The sequence below is a fragment of the Ornithorhynchus anatinus genome, chromosome 3 (genome assembly GCF_004115215.2).
Source record: "Ornithorhynchus anatinus isolate Pmale09 chromosome 3, mOrnAna1.pri.v4, whole genome shotgun sequence".
Lineage (NCBI taxonomy): Eukaryota > Metazoa > Chordata > Mammalia > Monotremata > Ornithorhynchidae > Ornithorhynchus > Ornithorhynchus anatinus.
The window spans coordinates 2,925,279-2,942,678 of NC_041730.1; the positions used below are offsets into that span (position 1 = coordinate 2,925,279).

Genomic DNA, 17,400 nt, shown 5'->3' on the forward strand with positions numbered 1-17,400 from the left:
GATGACTCTCAGAGGTCACGACCCCAGAGGACAGACAGTGGGGGAGTCGAGGTCTGGCCCACCTGTCCTTGATGAGTTCACAGAGAGGCGAGGGTTTGCAGCCGGGGGGCGGGGTCCCGGGTTGGGTGGTGTGTGGGGCCTTGGTGGTGGTGCTCATATGCGGGCAGTGCGGCTTGGAGGTGTCGTTGACCACCCACTGGTCCGCCATGTACTCGCAGTTGTCGACCACCTCGCCCGAGGGCAGCATGCAGTCATCCGCCGTGTTGTTGGTGCAGGTTCCTGGAGGCACGAAGATACGGCTCATGCTCGCTCATACACACGCATGTGCACACTCCCACGTGTTCACGGATGCACGTGCGTGCCCATGTTCACCCACCCACCTGCGGGATTCCGCTTGCTCCCCAACACCCACGCTCTCACACGTGCATGTTGAAACTCATCTCAGGCCGGCAGGACCCTGTACCTACTAACCCATTCTGAATGCGAGGTCCTCGGAGAGGGATGAGACTCCTAGATTGTGAGCTCCCTGTAGGCAGGGAATGGGTCTGCTAGTTCTGTGCATTGTACTCTCTCAAGTAATAATAATGATGATGGTACTTGTTAAGTGCTTACTATGTGCCAGGCACTGTACTCGGGTAGATACGAGCAAATCTGGGTGGACATGATCCCTGTCCCACGTGGGACTCACAATCTCAATCCTCATTTTCCAGGTGAGGGAACTGAGGCCCAGAGAAGTGAAGTGACTTGCCTAAGGTCTCACAGCAGACAAATGGCAGAGCTGGGATTAGAACCCATGATCTTCTGACTCCCAAGCCCGGGCTCTATCTACTAGGCCATGCTGCTTCTCATAATAATAATAATCATGGTATTGGTTAAGCGCTTATTATGTGCCAGACATTGTACTAAGCGCGGGAGTGGATACAAGCACATTGGGTTGAGCAAAGTCCCTGTCCTACATGGGCTTAGTACAGTGCTCTGCACAGCTCTGCTGACTGTCTCCCCCAATTAGATTGTGAGCCCGTCATTGGGCAGGGATTGTCTCTATCTGTTGCCGAATTGTACATTCCAAGTGCTTAGTACAGTGCTCTGCACATAGTAAGCACTCAATAAATAGTATTGAATGAATGAATAGTAAATGCTCAATAAATATGATTGAATGAATGAACATGGGGCTCACAGCTAGTACAGTGCTCTGCACACAGTAAGCACTCAGTAAACTCAATTGATGGGTTGATTGGCGTCCCCAGTTCCTGCCCGATGACTCTCAGCCTCAGTTGGGCTGAAGGGAGCGGGACGGATAACGTCAGGAGGTGTCAGGAGGGGAGTGCAACGTGGGCACTTGGTTGGCAAGATTGAGGTGGAAGGGAGCAGAATGGGGAAGGCTGGGGTGTGGAGGGGTGGGATGGGAAGGGGTGGGGTGAGGTGGGAGGGTGGCGCTCGCTCTGGGCCTGCTCACCGCATTGGCCCTGAGTGTTGTTCCCGAACTTGGAGTAGGGCATCCTGATGGAGAAGGACAGGCCGTTGTAGGAGATGTTGGTGCCCAGCTCCGGGATCTCCACCACGTAGTTGATACCCGAGGTAAATAGACGGAGCCCGTATTTCTGGTAGGGCATTGCCACCCTCTGCTTGTTGACCTGCACCTGGAGCGGACGGGGAGGGTGGGGGAGACTGATTAGGGTTAGGTCCAGTAGCAGCTGGAGTAGCGAGCAACCCACAGTGGGTGCCCAGCACAGTGTTCTGCCCACAGTGGCAACCCAGTACAGCACCCTCTTTCCTCCTGCCTATGTATTAGTCTAGTGATTTTCTTCACATTCTCAGGTATTCGAGGGCAAGGACTGTGTCCACTAACTCTACTGGACTCTCCCAAGTGCTCGGCACAGTGCTCTGCACACAGTAGACTGGAAGCCCCTTGAGGGCAGGGACCACTTCTACTGACTATTGTCCCCTCCCAAGCATTCTGCCCACAGGTGACTAGAAGCTCCTTGAGGGCAGGGATGGCATCTACTAATTCTATTCTCCTCTCCCAAGCGTTCAGCGCTCCGCCCGCGGCACTACTCAGCCTGTGCCGGCTGGGTACCTCGACTTTGATGGGCATCAGCTGTATGGTTTTGATGTGCACTTCCTGGGTCTCGTGCCTGACGATGAGGGTGCGTGGGCAGGACACGCGGTCGTTGACGTCGCAGTGGTAGTTGTCGATGTAGACGCCGAAGTTGTCCACTTTATGCTCGATCTCCTCCACCAGCACGTAGGTGCAATTGCCCTGATAGCTGTAGTAGGTGCCGTCAAAGGTTTTGTAGTGGGGGTCTCCCCAGCCGGTGCAGACGCCTGGTGAGACAAGGGGTGGGGGTGCGGGGGCGTCGCTAAGGTTGGCGGGGAGGGGCCTTTGGGGACGGTATGGACCTGGGGGGGTGGGGGTCCGGGAGATCCAGAAGGGGGTGGGGGGACGGGTGACCGAGAAGCTGCAGGTTCTGGGAAGAACTTGGGGGACGGATAATAACAGTTATGGTTCTTCTTAAGCACTTACTATATGCCAAGCACTGTTCTAAGCACTGAGTTAGAAGTTAATCGGGTTGGACACAGTCCCCGTCCTACATGGGGCTCCCGTTCTTAATCCCTATTTTCCAGACGAGGTCACCGAGGCCCAGTGAAGTGAATTTGTTGCTGAACTGAACTTTCCAAGCATTTAGCTCAGTGCTCTGCACACAGAAAGCATTCAGTAAATACCACTGAATGAATTGAATGAATGAAGTGACTTGCCCAAGCTCACGAGACTGACATGTGGCAGTGCTGGGATTAGAACCCAGATCATTCTGATTCCCAGGCCCGGCTCTATCTACTAAGCCTAGGCCGCTTCTCGGATGATATGGGGCAGGGGCCTGGTTTGGAGCTGGGGTTGCGGGAGGATGGGGCAGGAGGCCGGGGCCGGGGTTCAAGGAGAGGGGTCGGGGCGGGGACCGGGGACTACTCACAGTCGCACTCCCAGTGCCAGCAGCAGCCATCGGGGTCACGGACACGGACGGGGGTGAGACCGTTGGTGCAGGTGGGCTCGGGCTTGTCTTCGCACTCCTTCTGGATGATACTGACCACATTGTCGTGCATGCAGATGGCCATGGTGCAGTTACACAGCCACCAAGACTCGTTCGTCTGTGGATGCGGGGGGCACAGTGCTCAGGGTGGGGGCAGCCACGGGGGGCTCCTCAGTGACCGGCCCCTCCTCCTCCTCTTCCTCCTCCTTCTCCTCTTTCCCTTCCCCACTCCTCCTCCATCCTTTGCTCCTCTTCCTCCTTCCCCTCCTCCTCCTCTTCCTCCTTTCCTCCTTCCCCACTCCTCCTCTCCCTTCTCTTCCTCTTTCCTCTCCTTCTTCTCCTCCTCCTCTTCTTCCTCCCCCTCCCTCTCCTCTTCCTCCACCTTCTCCTCTTTCTCCACTTCTTCCTCTTCCTCCTCCTGTTAACCAGCATAAGCTCCTTGAGGGCAAGAACTGTATCATCTCTAGACTGTAAGCTCGTTCTGGGCAGGGAATGTGTCTGTTTATTGTTCTCTTGTTCTCTCTCAAGCCCTCAGTACAGTGCTTTGCACACAGTAAGTGCTCAATAAATTCAATTGAATGAATGAACGAACTCTACAGGCTTCTCTAAGGACTCAGTACAGTGCTCGGCACACAGTAGACTAGAGGTTCCTTGAGCATAGGAACCGTGTCTACTAACTTTATTGGACTCTCCCAAGTGCTTAGTAGAGAGCTCTGCACCCAGTAGACTGGCAGGGACAATGTCTATTAACTCTACTGGACTCTCGCAGTGCTCAACCCAGTGCTTTGCACACGCTACGAGCTCCTTGAAGGCCAGAATCCTGTCCATTAACTCTATGGGGCTCCCCCAAGCTCTCAGTAAAGTGCTCTGCACTCAGTTGATTGGAAGCTCCTCATACCTAATGAGGACCCCCTTAAACTGTGAGCCCCTTGTGGGACAGGAATTGTGTCCAACCTGATGATTTTGTATTTAGCCTCATCCTTAACACAGTGTTTGGCACATAGTATCAATCCATCACTGGTATTTATTAAGTGCTTACTGAGTGCAGAGCACTGAACTAAGTGCTTGGGAGAGTTCATAGTAAGCACCTAACCGATACTACAAACATTATTATTTATTATTCCATCCTCATGACCTGTTCTCCCTTCTACTTAGACTGTGATCCCATGTGGGACCAGATTATCTCGTATCTATCCCATTGTTTAGCACAATGCTTAGAGAAGCGGCATGGCCTAGTGGAAAAATCCCAGGCCTTGGAGCCAGAGGAATAGGTTCTCATTCTGACTCTGCCAAATACTTGCTGAGTGACCTTGGCCAAGTTGCTTAACTGCTCTCTGCCTCAGTTCTCCTGTTCTCCCTCCTACTTAGACTGTTAGCCCCATGCGAGGCAGGGACTGTGTCCAACCTATTTCACTTGCATCTACCCCAGCGCTTAGAATAGTGTTTGACACATCATAAGCGCTTAATAAATACCATAAAAAATTCCACAATTGTCATAATTAGTATGAGCAGCAGAGCTCAGTATCTTCCTACCTGTCTGGGGGGATTTAAGTCACACCCTTGGAAGGTGGTCTGTGGAACTGTGGAGGTGGTTGTAGATGGTGTGGTGGTGGTGGGTGTAGAGGAGGTGGTGGGTGTAGAGGAGGTGGTGGGGGTGGTTGTAGATGGGGTGGTGGTGGTGGGGGTCGGGGTGGACGGAGTCGGGGTCCCCGGAGTCGTTTCCGGGCATGTCCAGTTGAAGGTCTCCACCTGGCAACTGTCCGAACAGTTGGCGAAGTAGCACTTTCCGTTGAATCGGCCATCGTAGATGACCTCGCCTGTGACAGAGAAGGGTCTCAGCTGGGGTGGGTCAGAGCCCCCCGGGACAACCAAGCTTCTGCAAAGGTTGGGCACTCGACCCCAAATTTACCTGTGGCTGGATGGGAAGTGGGCACCCAGTACAGAGCTCTGCACACAGCAGGCATCCAGTCAGCAGGCACCCAGTATAGCACTCTGTACGTAGTAAGTACCTAATGCAGACGCACCCAATACCACTCTCTGTACCCAGCTGGTGCCCAGTACAGTGCTCTGCACACAGTAGGTGCTAAGTACACCACTTTGCACTCAGTAGGTGCCCAGGACAGCGCTCTGCATACAGCAGGTGCCCAGGACAGTGCTCTGGACATAGCAAATGCCCAGTCAGCAGGTGCCCAGTACAGTGTTCTGCACAGTAGAAGCCCAGTATACCACTTTTCACACAGTAGGCACCCAGTACAGCGTCTGCACACAGCAGGCAACCTGTACAGAGCTCTTGACACAGAAGGCTCCCAGTACAGTGCTCTGCGTGTAGCAGATGCCCGATCAACAGACACCCAGTACAGTGCTTTGCAAACAGTCAGCAATCCAATACATGCTACTTCTACGACCAGAGAGAGAAGGAGCAGAAAGAGGTGGACGGTACCTGGTGAGTAGAATATGTCTTCTGAGCCATTTTTCACCACACAACATGTTGTAATGGATACTGTAATGATAGTGGTGGTGGGGGTCTGAGTGGGCGTGGTGGAAGAGGAGGTCGCAGAAGTGCTGGAAGTCGGGGTCGGCGTGGAGGTGGAGCTCAGAGTCGGGGTGGAGGAAGGCGTGGACGTCTTAATGGGAGTGGTGGTTTCCGGGGTGCTTCCAGTAGTGGTCGGGGGGGTCCCACTGGGGGTCGTTGTTTCTGAAAGATCCATCATATAAAGAATTTCCCAAGGGGGAATGGGCAAGTGGACGGCCGACGGCCAGTCGGCAATCAATATCACAGAGGGAGAATCCCCCAGAGTCTTGGGTTCTAGGCCCCGTCCTACTCTCGACCCTCCTTTCCTTCTCTCTCCCTCCCTTCTGCGTTGCCCTGACTCGCTGCTGAGAAGCAGCACACCTTAGTGGAAAGAGCAAGGGCTTGAGGCAGAGGTTGTGGGTTCTAATCCCGGCTTTGCCACTTATCAGCTCTATGACTTTGGGCAAGACACTTCACTTCTCTGGGCCTCAGTGACCTCATCTGTAAAATAGGGATTAAGAGTGTGAGCCCCACGTGGGACAACCTGATTACCTTGTATCTACCCCAGAGCTTAGAACAATGCTCTGCACATAGTAAGCGCTTAACAAATACCAACATTATTATTATTATAATTATTCATCCCCCCTCCCAGACCCTCAGCACTTATGTCCATATCTCTCATTTATTTCTTTCTATTAATTCCCATCTCCACCTCTTGACTGGAAGCTCGTTGTGGGCAGGGAATGTGTCTGTTTCTTATTCTGTTGGACTCTCCCAAGTGCTTAGTACAGTGCTCTGCACACAGCAAGTGCTCAATAAATACAATTGACTGACTGGCTTTCTCCCTTTATTCATCCCCCCTCCCAGTCCATCAGCATTTATGTCCATATCTCTCATTTATTTCTTTCTATTAATGTCCATCTTCCCCTCTCAACTGGTAGCTCGCTGTGGGCAGGGACTATGTCTGTTATTTGGTCATATTGTACTTTCCCAAGTGCTCAGTACAGTACTCTGCACGGAGTAAGCACTCAATAAATACGATTGACCAGTTGACCTCTGGCCAGCCACTCAGCATCTCTGGGCCTCAGTCTCCTCTGTAAAATGGGGATGAAGTCTCGGCTCTCCCTCTCGCACTCAGTTTCCCGGGACTGTTAGCAACTACATTAGCTCCTGGTGGTCAGGGAATGTGCCTACCAACACTTTTCTATTGTACTCTCCCAAGTGTTTAGTACAGCGTTCTGCACGTGGTAAGTGCCCAGTAAGTATCACCAGTTGGTTGATTTCCTCCCACTCTGGACTGTAAACTTCTTAGAGAAGCAACATGGCATAGTGGATAGAGCACGGGTCTGGAATCAGAAGGTCCTGGGTTCTAATCCCAGCTCCACTACTTGTCTGCTGGGTTACCTTGGGCAAATCAACTAACTTCTCTGTGCCTCAGTTACCTCCTCTGTAAAATGGGGATTAAGACTGAGATCCCCACGTGGGACAAGGGACTGTGTCCAATCTAATTTACTTCTACTCACCTCAGTGCTTAGAACAGTGCCTGGCACAAAGTAAGCGCTTAACGTATACCACAATTATTCCCCCCTTCTAGACTGTGAGCCCGTTATTGGGTAAGGATTGTCTCTATTTGTTGCCGAGTTGTACTTTCCAAGCGCTTAGTCCAGTGCTCTGCACACAGTAAGCACTCAATAAATACAGTTGAATGAATGAATGAGTGAGTGAAATCGCATATTTTTTTTTTTGGTGGGCAGGGAATGCGTCTACCAACTCTGTTCTATTGGACTCTCCCAAGCGCTTAGTACAGCGCTCTGCACACAGAAAGTGCTCGATAAAAACCACTGAAAGATCAATAGGTTTCCTCCCCTTCTAGACTATAAACTCGTGGGGGCAGGGAATGTCATTATATTGTATTCTCATTCAATCATATTTATTGAGTGCTTACTCTGTACCAAGCACTGTATCAAGCCCTTGGGAGAGGACAATACAATAACAAACGAACACATTCCCTACCCACAACAGGCTCACAGTCTAGAGGATGAGTTTGCAGTTTAGCACTTAGTACAGTGCTTTGCACATAGTAAGCACTCAAATACCCATTGTCTGGGAGCCCCTTGTGGGATGGGGACTATGTCTGACCTGATTGATTTGTGTCTATCACAATAGTTAGTAATAATGATAATAATAATAATGATGGTATTTGTTAATGCTTAATATGTGCCAAGCACCATTCTAAGCACTGGGGTAGACACAAGGTAATCGGGTTGTCCCTCGTGAGGCTCACAGTCTCAATCCCCATTTTTACATATGAGATAACTGAGGCACAGGGAAGTTAAATGGTTTGCCCAAGGTCACACAGCCGACAAGTGGCGGGGGCGGGATTAGAACCCATGTCCTCTGACTCCCAAGTCCGGGCTCTTTTCACTAAGCCACGCTGCTTCTCTAGTACAGTGCCTGATACACAGTAAGTGCTTAAAAATCTGCTTCCTGGCTTTTCCTTTGGGGAAGAAATCACTAGAGAGAGGAAGGTGAGGCCTCAAGGCCAAATCTCCTCGGGACAGCACTTTTATTTTAGGGTGCCATCACCCCAAAAGACCACTCCCCCCCAAAGAATGACCAGAAACCTCCAGGGAGCTGACAGCAGGCAAGAGGTTCTGGGTGACCCAAGCTTGCACTGCTGACCACCCTTCTCAGAACCCCCTCCTCTCCCCACAGGCCATCTTTGAATCACTTGGTCCCCTCTGTACTGTAAGCTCATTGTGAGCAAGGAGTGTGTCTGTCCCACTTTGCTACCTGGCGTTGTTGTCGAGGGCGGAGGTGGGGGCTGGGTAGATGTAGAGGTCGGACCAGTCGTGGTGGTAGGGGTGGGGGTCGGGGTGCCCGTGGTCGTGGTGGTAGGGGTGGGTGATCCGGTTGGAGTGGTGGTCGTCACTGGAGAGGTGGTTGACCTGGGGGTGGGGGTCCCGGTAGTGGAAGTGGTGGGGCCGGTGGTGGTGGTTCCCTCGGTCGTGGGGGTCTCTGCAAAACAATGTGGGGAGAAACTGGGATGCTGACCCCGCCGCAGGCCATTCCCAGAGGGAACAAACCCCTCCCCACCATCCCGTGGTTCAGGATGTTTTCCATCTGCCGCCTTGTGACTCACCTCTCACTTTGGACCCTCCACCAGTGACTGTCTCTTTCCTGCCCCCCACCCCCCACCGGGTCTCTCCTGCCCCAGATCTGGAGCAGGAGGCCCCGCCCCTCAGCCTGGTGGTCGGGGGTCCTATCCTGATACAAGAGAGACCCGGAGGAGATGGAGAAGAAGTGAGACATCCGGAAAGACCAAAAGACCATAGGGAAATGGACATACGTCAGGAGGAAAAACATCCACACGTGGAGATGGAGAGAGACAGACAGACAGACACACACACACACACACACACAACCCCCTACACACACACCCTACACCCAAACAGAGTTTCATTGCACATGACTGGGTGGACAATGCCAGGTCTTTCCTCTAGAGCATGATGGGGGGGCCCATCTGCCAAGGCTGAGCTCACCCACCTTTAGTAGGCGTGGTGGGCCCGGTGGTCGGCGTGGTGGGTCCAGTGCTGGTTGTGGTGGGCCCGCTGGTCGTTGTGGTGGGGGGCCCGCTGGGGGTGGGCGTAGTGGTGGGAGGGGGGTGGGGAGTGGTTGTCGTGGTGGTCGTCACTGGAGAGGTGGTCGAGCTGGGGGTGGGGGTCCCGGTGGTGGTGGTGGTGGGGCCGGTGGTGGTGGTGGGCCCCCTGGTCGTAGTGGTGGGGGGCCCGCTGGGGGTGGGCGTGGTGGTGGGAGGGGGGCGGGGAGTGTTGGTCGTGGTGGTCGAGCTGGGAGTGGGGGTCCCGGTGGTGGTGGTGGTGGTGGGGCCGGTGGTGGTGGTGGGCCCCCTGGTCGTAGTGGTGGGGGGCCCGCTGGGGGTGGGCGTGGTGGTGGGAGGGGGGTGGGGAGTGGCGGTCGTGGTGGTCGAGCTGGGAGTGGGGGTCCCGGTGGTGGTGGTGGGGCCGGTGGTGGTGGGCCCCCTGGTCGTAGTGGTGGGGGGCCAGCTGGGGGTGGGCGTGGTGGTGGGAGGGGGGTGGGGAGTGGCGGTCGTGGTGGTCGAGCTGGGAGTGGGGGTCCCGGTGGTGGTGGTGCCGGTGGTGGTGGGCCCCCTGGTCGTAGTGGTGGGGGGCCCGCTGGGGGTGGGCGTGGTGGTGGGAGGGGGGTGGGGAGTGGCGGTCGTGGTGGTCGAGCTGGGAGTGGGGGTCCCGGTGGTGGTGGTGGGGCCGGTGGTGGTGGGCCCCCTGGTCGTAGTGGTGGGGGGCCCGCTGGGGGTGGGCGTGGTGGTGGGAGGGGGGTGGGGAGTGGCGGTCGTGGTGGTCGAGCTGGGAGTGGGGGTCCCGGTGGTGGTGGTGGGGCCGGTGGTGGTGGTGGGCCCCCTGGTCGTAGTGGTGGGGGGCCCGCTGGGGGTGGGCGTGGTGGTGGGAGGGGGTGGGGAGTGGCGGTCGTGGTGGTCGAGCTGGGAGTGGGGGTCCCGGTGGTGGTGGTGGGGCCGGTGGTGGTGGGCCCCCTGGTCGTAGTGGTGGGGGGCCCGCTGGGGGTGGGCGTGGTGGTGGGAGGGGGGCGGGGAGTAGCGGTCGTGGTGGTCGAGCTGGGAGTGGGGGTCCCGGTGGTGGTGGTGGGGCCGGTGGTGGTGGGCCCCCTGGTCGTAGTGGTGGGGGGCCCGCTGGGGGTGGGCGTGGTGGTGGGAGGGGGGTGGGGAGTGGTTGTCGTGGTGGTCGTCACTGGAGAGGTGGTCGAGCTGGGGGTGGGGGTCCCGGTGGTGGTGGTGGTGGGGCCGGTGGTGGTGGTGGGCCCCCTGGTCGTAGTGGTGGGGGGCCCGCTGGGGGTAGGCGTGGTGGTGGGAGGGGGGCGGGGAGTAGCGGTCGTGGTGGTCGAGCTGGGAGTGGGGGTCCCGGTGGTGGTGGTGGGGCCGGTGGTGGTGGGCCCCCTGGTCGTAGTGGTGGGGGGCCCGCTGGGGGTGGGCGTGGTGGTGGGAGGGGGGCGGGGAGTGGCAGTCGTGGTGGTCGTCACTGTAGAGGTGGTCGAGCTGGGAGTGGGGGTCCCGGTGGTGGTGGTGGGGCCGGTGGTGGGCCCCCTGGTCGTAGTGGTGGGGGGCCCGCTGGGGGTGGGCGTAGTGGTGGGAGGGGGGCGGGGAGTGGCGGTCGTGGAGGTCGTCACTGGAGAGGTGGTCGAGCTGGGGGTGGGGGTCCCGGTGGTGGTGGGGCCGGTGGTGGTGGTGGGCCCCCTAGTCGTAGTGGTGGGGGGCCCGCTGGGGGTGGGTGTGGTGGTGGGAGGGGGGTGGGGAGTGGCGGTCGTGGTGGTCGAGCTGGGAGTGGGGGTCCCGGTGGTGGTGGTGGGGCCGGTGGTGGTGGTGGGCCCCCTGGTCGTAGTGGTGGGGGGCCCGCTGGGGGTGGGCGTGGTGGTGGGAGGGGGGTGGGGAGTGGTGGTCGTGGTGGTCGTCACTGGAGAGGTGGTCGAGCTGGGGGTGGGGGTCCCGGTGGTTGTAGTGGTGGGGCCGGTGGTGGTCGTTCCCTCGGTCGTGGTGGTCTCTGCAAAGTGATGGGAGAAACTGGGATGCTGATCCCACTCCAGGCCATTCCCAGAGGGATCAGTCCCCGCTCCCGCCATCCCATGCTTCCGGCCTTTTTCCATCCACTGCCCTGAGATTCAGCACCCACTTCGGACCCCTGACCTGTGACCGTCACTTTCCTACCCCCCCGACCTCCCCTGGGCTTCTCCTGCCCCATACCCCGACTAGGCATCCCCGCCCCTCAGCCTGGTGGTCAGAGGTGGTGTGTGGGGGGTGTCTTACCCTGAGACCCAGAGAGACCCAGGCGGAGATAGAGAAGCAGTGAGACCAAAAGACCGTGGGGAGAAGGAGAGACACAGTGAGAGATGGCAGGAGACAGAGAGGAAAAACAACCATTCAGGGAGGCAAAGAGAGGCCGAGAGAAACCCACAGAGAGAGACAGGCAGACACACACACAGAGTTTCACCACACACGCTAAGTTGGATGGTGCCCGGGCGCTCCTTTGGGACGGGGGAGGTGCCCGCCGGTCAGGGCCGAGATCACCTACCTTCTATGGGTGTGGTGGACACGGTGGGAGAGGTGGTAGGAGAAGTGGTGGGCGAAGTGGTGGACGTGGTGGTAGGCGAGGAGGTGGGTGAAGTAGTCGGCGAAGGTGTGGACGAGGTGGTGGACGTGGTGGTGGGAGAGGAGGTGGGCGAGGTGGTAGGCGAAGTGGTGGGCGAGGTGGTAGGCGAAGTGGTGGGCGAGGTGGTGGACGTGGTGGTGGGAGAGGAGGTGGGCGAGGTGGTAGGCGAAGTGGTGGGCGAGGTGGTGGACATGGTGGTGGGCGAGGAGGTGGGCACGGTGGAGAAGCAGTCCGAGCGGCAGCAGACGACTTTGATCTCGTAGTTGTAGCAGATGGGCATGTGAAGTCCGTTCTGGTCCTTGTTATGGCACACCAGCCCCACTTCGGTGTCACACACGACCACCTGCCCGAGCTGGTTGAGGGGAATGTTGGGGAAGAAGGGCGACCTGCACGTGATGTTCTCCATCTCATACCCCTGGGTGCAGTTGATGAACTCGTAGTCCCCGGTGTTAGGAGGCGTCGGTTTAACCATGTCGATCCACCCACTCTCGTAGCAGTCGGACTTGCACGGAGCTGGACAGAACAGAGCCTGCATTACCCTTCATGGAGCCCCGGTCCCCCGGTACAAAGCTCCTCACCCAGCAGGCACCCAGCTCGGTGTTCTGCACCAACGGGCACCCAAGACCATGCTCTGAATACAGCAGGCATCTAGTACTGCGCTCTCACACATCAGATGCCCAATAGGGCATTCTGCACACTCAGAGGGCATCCAGTTCACTGCCCTACATATGATGAGCAACCAGCACAGTGCTTTCCACTCAGTAGGAACCCAATGCACGACTTCGCACTCTGGGCATGTCACCCCCCTCCTCAAAAATTTCCAGTGGTTGCCGGGCAACCTTCGCATGAAGCAAAACCTCCTCGTTATTGGCTTCAAAGCTGTCCATCCCCTTGCCCCTTCCTACCTCGACACTTTTCTCTCCTCTATCGCAGCCTGCACACTCCGTTCTCTGCTGCCACTAACCTCCTCACTGGGCCTCCTTCTCGCCTGTCCCGCCATCATCCCCTGGCCCACATCCTACCGCTGTCCTGGAATGCCCTCCCTCCTCACAGCCGCCAAACTAACTCTATTCCCCTCTTCAAAGCCCTACTGAGAGCTCACCTCCTCCAGGAGGCCTTCCCAGCCTCAGCCCCCCTTTTCCTCTGCTCCTCCTCCCCTCCCCATCACCCCCACTCCCTCTGCTCTACCCCCTTCCCCGTCCCACAGCACTTGCGTATATTTGTACAGATTTGTTATTCTACTTATTTTATTAATGATGTGTATAGATCTTTAATTCTATTTATCTATTTTGATGCTATTGATGCCTGTCTACTTATTATTTTGTTTCGTTGTCTGTCTCCCCCTTCTAAACTGTGAGCCCGTAGTTGGGTAGGGATGGTCTCTATCTGTTGCCGAATTGGACTTTCCAAGCATTTAGTACAGTGCTCTGCACACAGTAAGTGCTCAATAAATACGAATGAATGAATGAATGAATGAATGAATGAATGAATGAATGCTACTTCCACCCCAGGAAATTTCTGAGCTCCAACAGCAGCCTCGTCGCTGGGGGAGACTTACTCGTTGAGATGGTGGTCGTGGTGGTCGTAGGGGTCTCAGTTGTGGTGGTCGTGGTCGTGGTGGTCGTAGGGGTTTCAGTTGTGGTGATCGTGGTGGGTGTGGTGGTCGTGGGGGTTGTGGGGCCCTCGGTTGTGGTCGTGGGGGTTGTGGGGCCCTCGGTTGTGGTGATCGTAGGGGTCTGGGTTGTGGTGGTCGTGGTCGTGGTCGTGGTGGTCGTAGGGGTCTCGGTTGTGGTGGTCGTGGTGGTCGTAGGGCTCTCGGTTGTGGTGGTCGTGGTGGTTGTGGGGGCCTCGGTAGTGGTGATCGTAGGGGTCTGGGTTGTGGTGGTCGTGGTCGTGGTGGTCGTAGGGGTTTCAGTTGTGGTGACCGTGGAGGGTGTGGTGGTCGTGGGGGTTGTGGTGCTCTCAGTCGTGGTCGTGGTGGTTGTGGGGCCCTCGGTTGTGGTGGTTGTGGTGGTCGTGGTGGTCGTAGGGGTCTCAGTTGTGGTGATCCTGGTGGGTGTGGTGATCGTGGGGGTTGTGGTGCTCTCAGTTGTGGTCGTGGTGGTCGTGGGGCCCTCGGTCGTGGTGATCGTAGGGGTCTGGGTTGTGGTGGTCGTGGTCGTGGTGGTCGTAGGGGTCTCAGTTGTGGTGGTCGTGGTGGGTGTGGTGGTCAAGGAGGTTGTGGAGCCCTCGGTTGTGGTCGTGGTGGTTGTAGGGCCCTCGGTTGTGGTAGTCGTGGTGGGTGTGGTGGTCGTGGTGGTCGTCGTCGTGGTGGGGGTGGGAGTTGATGTGGACGTGGTGGGACCGGTGGGGGTAAAGGTGGGGGTCGTTTCCTTGGTCGTGGTGGTACTTTCTGCAAAACAACACGGGGAGAAATCGGGACACTGACCCCCAACCCAGGCCATTCCCAGAGGGAACAGGCCCCATCCCCGCCATCCCAGGTTTCCAGCCATTTTCCATTTTTCCTATCGATTTTGTCTTCCCGTTAGTGCCCTGTGACTTCGGACCCACAAGCAGTGACCATCATTCGTCTACCCCCAAAACCTCCTTTGCCTCTTGTCTGAAATATCGAAAGAGCCTCAGTCCGCTCATTCGTGGTTCTGTTCAACTGAGAGAGACAGAAAGAGACACTGAGAGACAGAGAGGCAGAGATGCAGCGAGACAACCGGAGGATCAGGAAAACAGCGGGGAGCAGGAGAGACAGTAAGAGAGCAAAACGTACATACACATACACAGAGACACAAAAAGAAATACAGACACAAAAAGACACCTAACAATAATAATTAATAATTATGGTACCGGCTAAGTGCCAAGCACTCTTCTAAGCACTGGGGTAGGTACAAGTTAATTAGGTTGGACACAGTCTCTGCCTCATGCGGGGCTCACACTCTAAACCCCCATTTGCTGGACGAAGGAACTGAGCCCCAGAGAAGTGAAGAGCTTTGCCCAAGGTCACACAGCAGACAATGTGACGGAGTAGGGATTAGAAACCAGGTCCTTTTGACTCTCAGGTCTGGGCTTTATCCATTTAGCCACATAGACACCCAGATCTTAAAAGACACACACACAGCCACAAACTCACTCAACCACATGGACACAAAATGACACACCCACAGATACACACACAACCGCAAAAAGACACGCAGACAGGCACACAACTCCACAGACAAAGGAGATACACACAGACCTAAACACACCCACATACACGAAGACACATACACAGACACAAACTCATACAACCACATAGACACCAAATGACACACCCACAGATACAAATACAACCACAAAAGGAGAGGCAGATACAGAACTACACAGACAAAAGAGACACACACAGATACAAATACACACACACATATCCACAAAGACACAAAGAGAGAAGCACACAAGGCCAGAAGATGCTGGTTGTCATCTCACTCTGCTCGATTTTTCAGTTTCAGTCACTTTCCCGGCAATTGTCAGGAGAGAGTGACCCTCCCTAACACCCCCGACCCAGTGGTCATCGAGCCTTCTCCTACTCCTCACGCTTTCCTCCAGGTGTGTCTTTGTGCGTGCAAATTCACAAAGAACGACACCCACCCACTGCCATAACCCACTTCTCTCTCCAGTTTCCGGACGGAAGTCCAGCAAGGAGACAGGAAGTGTGTTCAACCACTTGGGGTTTTTTTTAAGCTGTTTGTTAAGCACTTACAATGTTCCAGGCACTGGACTAAGCGCTGGGGGGTGGGGATGGGGGGTAGTTACAAACTAATCAGGTTGAAAACAGTCCCTGTCCCATGTAGGGCTCACGGTCTTAATCCCCATTTTACAGATAAAGTTAATGATAATAATAATAATAATTGGGGTATTTGTTAAGCACTTACTATGGGCCAGGCACTGGGGTGTTTACAAGCAAACCGGTTTGGACACAGTCCCTGCCCCACATAGGGTTCACAGTCTTCATCCCTATTTTCCAGACTGAACTCAGGTCCAGCGAGAACTGAGGCTCAGAAAAGAGGAGTGACTTCCCCAAGGTGACACAGCAGACAAGTGGTGGAGCCAGGATTAGAACTCATGACCCTCTGACTCCCAGACCCGTGCTGTATCCACTGTGCCATGCTGCTCCTCAGCAGTCCCTGATCTGTTCTCTGCAATTTATTAATGTCTCTCCCCCCTGTACACTGTGAGCTTGTTGTGGGCAGGGAATGTGTTTATTGTTGTTTAGTCCTCTCCCAAGTGCTTAGTCCAGTGCTCAGCACACAGTAAGCACTCAATAAATATGATTGAGTGAATGAATGAATGAATGAATTTCAGCGGGACAGCAGCGAATCTGAGACCCTTCCTCGGAGAACTAAGTGTTTATGGGTCCGTAAGGCGTCGTGGATAGAGCCCAGGCCTGGAAGTCAGAAGGTCATGGGTTCTAATCCCGGATCCGCCACTTGTCTGCTGTGTGACCTTGAACAAGTCACTGCACTTCTCTGGGCCTCAGTTACCTCATCTGCAAAATGGGGATTAAGACTGTGAGCCCGATGTGGGACAGGGACTGTATCCAATCAGATTTGCTTGTATCTACCCCAGCACTTAGTACAGTGCCTGACAGTAAGCGCTTACCGATTACCACAATTATTATCACTTCATTCAATCGTATTTATTGTGTGCTTACTGTGTGCAGAGCACTGAACTAAGGGCTTGATTATTACTATTATTTAAATGGGGCATCCGTAGGTCTCCACATGCACACATGCCCACAAGCACACACAAGCACCCAGAATTCTACTGCACAGCCTTGGTCAGTCGGAGCAGGGGATGGGGTCCCCCTGTGCAAATATAACAATAATAATAATTGGGTTGGACACAGTCTCTGTTCACGTGGGGCTCACAGTCTCAATCCCCATTTTCTAGATGAGGTAACCGAGCCCCAGGTGAAGTGAGAAGTGACTCGCCCAAGCTCACACAGCAGACAAGTGGCAGAGTCAGGATTAGAACTCGTGGCCTTCTGAGTCCCAGGCTCGAACCAGTATGCCACCCTACTCCTAATCACAAAGCACCAAAGGTCCCCGGGAGGGATCAGGCCTGAGGTCACTCACCTGTGGTGGTGGACGTGGTGGTGGGCGTGGGTGTGCTGGTGGATATGGTGGTGGTGGTGGGAGTGGGTGTGCTGGTGGGCGTGGTGGTGGGCGTGGGTGTGCTGGTGGGAGTGGTGGTGGTGGTGGTGGTGGTGGTCGTCGTCGTGGTGGTCGTGGTGGGGGGGGGCGTAGTGGAGACACACTCCGGGGGCAGGGGCTGGCAGCAGTCGACTTTGATCTCGTAGTTGTAGCAGATGGGCATCATTCCGCCGACCTGGTCACTGTTTTTACACACCAACCCCACCTCGGTGTTGCAAGTGACCACCTGCCCGAGCTGCTCGATGGGCAGATGGGGATAGAAGGGTGACCGGCACGTGATGCTTTCCGGCTCGTAGCCCGGCTCGCAGTTTATGGCCTCAAAGTCCCCATCGTTGGTGTAAGACGGTTTGTGCGTGTCGGTCCAGTTGCCCTCTATGCAGTCGGGGATACACGAAGCTGGAGAGGACAGAGTCCGCGTTAGCCCTTGGATGGCACCCACCCATGCCCCCCGGCCTGGAGCCGACGGACCCTTGGGTAGAGGCAACCAG

General features: G+C 55.7%; 1 protein-coding gene across 1 annotated transcript in view; it reads right to left on the reverse strand.

The window, feature by feature from the left end:
* Positions 1–17,400, reverse strand: part of MUC2 (mucin 2, oligomeric mucus/gel-forming) — a 72,030-nt gene that overhangs the window by 13,869 nt on the left and 40,761 nt on the right. Inside the window, 12 exon segments of the mRNA XM_039911648.1 lie at positions 63–279; positions 1,457–1,640; positions 2,078–2,325; positions 2,970–3,144; positions 4,560–4,843; positions 5,504–5,650; positions 8,332–8,556; positions 9,085–10,029; positions 10,032–11,237; positions 11,655–12,245; positions 13,291–14,124; positions 16,835–17,308. Coding sequence (XP_039767582.1) covers positions 63–279; positions 1,457–1,640; positions 2,078–2,325; positions 2,970–3,144; positions 4,560–4,843; positions 5,504–5,650; positions 8,332–8,556; positions 9,085–10,029; positions 10,032–11,237; positions 11,655–12,245; positions 13,291–14,124; positions 16,835–17,308 — 5,530 coding nt within the window.